The sequence below is a fragment of the Bison bison genome, unplaced genomic scaffold (assembly GCF_000754665.1).
Source record: "Bison bison bison isolate TAMUID 2011002044 unplaced genomic scaffold, Bison_UMD1.0 scf7180017864180, whole genome shotgun sequence".
Lineage (NCBI taxonomy): Eukaryota > Metazoa > Chordata > Mammalia > Artiodactyla > Bovidae > Bison > Bison bison.
This window is the reverse complement of record NW_011494752.1, coordinates 12,899,156-12,902,414: the sequence shown is the minus strand read 5'-3', so window position 1 is coordinate 12,902,414 and position 3,259 is coordinate 12,899,156. Positions and strand designations below refer to the sequence as shown.

The 3,259-nt window shown below is 49.6% G+C and overlaps 1 protein-coding gene across 1 annotated transcript in view; it reads left to right on the top strand.

The window, feature by feature from the left end:
* DNAH9 (dynein, axonemal, heavy chain 9) overlaps window positions 1-3,259 on the top strand; it is a 286,597-nt gene that overhangs the window by 42,587 nt on the left and 240,751 nt on the right. The window contains exon 13 of the mRNA XM_010843000.1: window positions 2,068-2,194. Within this exon, the coding sequence (XP_010841302.1) occupies window positions 2,068-2,194 (127 nt within the window). The remainder of the gene's footprint in view (window positions 1-2,067; window positions 2,195-3,259) is intronic.

Sequence of the window (3,259 nt, the reverse complement as noted above, 5' to 3'; positions counted from 1 at the left end):
CCTCCCAACACCCGTCCCCCTCTTCCCCCCGCCCCCCGCCCCGCTCTACCATGCCCCGTGCAGTCCCGAGTGTGTCCATGTTCCCCAGCAGCAGTGAAGCGTCACTCCATGTTTTATGTTATAATCACGATACCTGTGAATACAGTTCTTCTGGGTCGCAAACACCAGGTCTCTGGGGGGACGCGGCTCTAGTCTAGAAACAGCTGCTTTTCCAGTGTAGTTTCGAGGGGAGTGAGTTTCCTAACTCGGCAGAACTAGAGGTGCAGTGCTCCCCGAGTCTCCCCGAGATCAGGGTCCCAGGAAGTCAGTCGCCGCTCACTAAGCAGAAGGTGACAGTTGGCACTGCACGAAGAGACAGTAGGTTAGAAAAAAATACTGCCCGAGTCCTTTTATGGAGAAAGTACAAGAATGAAGCTTTTACATGGGCTCACAATTGTCTGGTCTCTTGAGGGGACAGGGTCCAGATACAACCCACGTCTTGCTGCTTCTCTCTGATGCTGGCTCATCTCCTGATTCAGGAGAGGAGGGCTGCAGACATGACAGTTATGATTATAGTTGTGGTCACACTTAGCATTGTGGAGACTTAGCGTTAGCTGGGCCATCCCCACCTACCAGGTCACCCACGTTCTGTCCCTTCGACTTCCTGAATTCTAGCTTCCAATCTGCCCCCTCCTCTGTGTCCCCACCCCCTACATCTTCAGCAAAGACCAGAGCGTCTTGGGCCCGAGCTGCTGCAGCAGCTCCTCCGAGCCTCCCTGCTCTGAACCTGTCCCTCAGCGCCCACGTCATCATCGGATCCCCTGTCCCCACACCCCGTGTCCCCACACGCACCCATCTGGGAAGCCTCTCAGTACCTCCATCATCTCCTTAATGTGAAATGAGAAGTGCTCCCTGGGGACGTCCCTGGTGGTCCAGTGGCTGGGACTCCACACTCCCAATGCAGGGAGCCCCAGTCCCATCTCTAGTCCGGAAACTAGATCCCATGCCAAAACCAAGAGTTCATATGCCTCAACTAAAGATCCTGCATGCTACAACTAAGACTTGGTGCAGCCCAGTAAATGTTTAACAAGAAGGCAGAAGTGCTCGCTGATGTAGCCTCCCTGTCCCGTCCTGGCCCTCGCCCCCTCCTCCCTCTGACCTACCGTCTACTCACTGTCCCCAGCACAGCCTGCTGCTCCTGCTGTGAACACTCACTCCCCCATCGCTGCCCAGCCACCATTCATCCTCTGAGACTCAGCAGACCGTCACTTTGGCCCCTCCTGTGTGAGGCCCTCCCCAGCATCCTCTTTATCACCCCTACCCACTCACCTTCTTCTGCCACTTGAAGCCTGCTGCCCTGTATACTCCCTGTGTCCTCCATTGACCTGGGGTTGTAGCACTAGCTACATTTGTCGTGGGGTATTTATTCATCATTTCCTCTCCCAAGCCCAATACATCAGTGTGAAATGACTGAATAGTGCATGTCCATGAGCTATGTGAAGATTAGTATCAGAGGAAACCTTACTCAATAACTTCTTCCAACGTTTCCTAAGTCTAATGGCCACTTCCCTTATCCCCCCAAGGTCACATGGAGCCTCTCTTTCCACTCTCCCATTTAAGTTATGCCACCTTTAGAAACAAGGGGTTACATGTAGAAGCTGCCGTGCCTGGCCGAGTCAATGACTCTGACTTCATAACGTACTCAAATGTTTTACAAATTAGCATCTTCAATTCATGAGACGTACATCTTAAAAGATAGATATAGAGAGGTTGGCGTCCCTGGTGGTTCAGTGGTAAAGAATCCTCCTGCCAATGCAGGAAATGCTGGAGATGCAGGTTTGATCCCTGGGCCAGGAAGATCTCCTGGAGAAGGGCATGGCAACCCACTCCAGTATTCTTGCCTGGAGGTGGGCTGTAGTCCATGGGGTCACGAAAGAGTAGGACATGGCTTAGTGACTGAACAGCAATGATAGAGATGCTATTTTATGTATACATCTATCTATGTAGATATATCTTCAGTTAATCATTGCCAGATGTTGGGAAGCTGGGAGGGTGCGTGTGAGGTGCCCATTGTCTCTGATCTCACAGGTATGAAACAAGACTTTATGGGGACTGGTGTCAAACAGTAGCAGAGAAGTCCCAGTACAACCTTTCACAGCCACTTCTGAGACGTGACCCGGAGACAAAGCAGATCACTGTCAACTTTAGTCCACAGGTAAGTCGATGGAAGGAACTTCCTTTTGGTCTCTAAGAGTTGCATTTTTGACTCTGCTGATTTCAAAGGCCAACAGGCTGGCTTTTTATAAGAATATGCAAAAGGTGGTCCAAAGAACTTGCACCCTGCATTTCATTTTTGGGAGGAGTGAATCCTAGGGTGTAGTGTTTTCTTAAGATGTCTACTCTTCATGTTTTCCTCCAGGGTCCCCCAGTGAATTTGCTCTGATGTCACACAACAGAAAGTACTGCAAAATACCACTGATCTTTTGGTATCAGAGTCAACTGGGCCCACCTTATCTTTTATTTGGTGGTTGTACATTTGAAACGGCCCTCTCTACTGCCATATTATATAAACAGTCCATGCTTTTATTCTTTTTTTTTTCATTTTTTACATTTAAAATTTTAATATCTATCTTGAGCTTATTTCAGTATAAACTAGGAGGCTGAGGTCATTTCCCGGCTAAAGGATGAGCCTTTGTCTCAGTGTTGTCAGGACAGCAATGAGAGCTGACCCAGAACCACTGGAAGGAGAACTGGGAGCCCAGGAGTCTTGATATGGAGGTGGGGCTGGGGCTGGGGGGAATCTGGCTAGCTCTGTGTTTTGTCATCTGTCCTTATATGTATCAATCCTCAATCAACTCCAAGATAACACAATAAATTAGCAAGGGATGAAGAATGGGATGTCTGGAAACCCTGCCGGAGGCCTCTGTCTTTTGCACAGGACCACATCAGCTTGGCTTTTCCCTTCTGCACTTCCCACTAAACTCAATGCCTCCCCTCAAGAAGTTCAGAGAGGCCTGTGTGGTATCTATTTCCTGACCCCCTAGTATATTAAGCCTTTAGAATAAGGCTTCCCTGGTGGCTCAGATGGTCAAGAATTCACCTGCAATGTGGGAGACCCAAGTTTGATCTCTGGGTCAGGAAGATCCCCTGGAGTAGGAAATGGCAAACCCACTCCAGTATTCTTCCCTGGAGAATTCCATGGACAGAAGAGCCTGGTGGGCTACAATCCGTGGGGTCGCAAAACAGTCAGATGTGACTGAGCAGCCCTCGCTTTCACTTT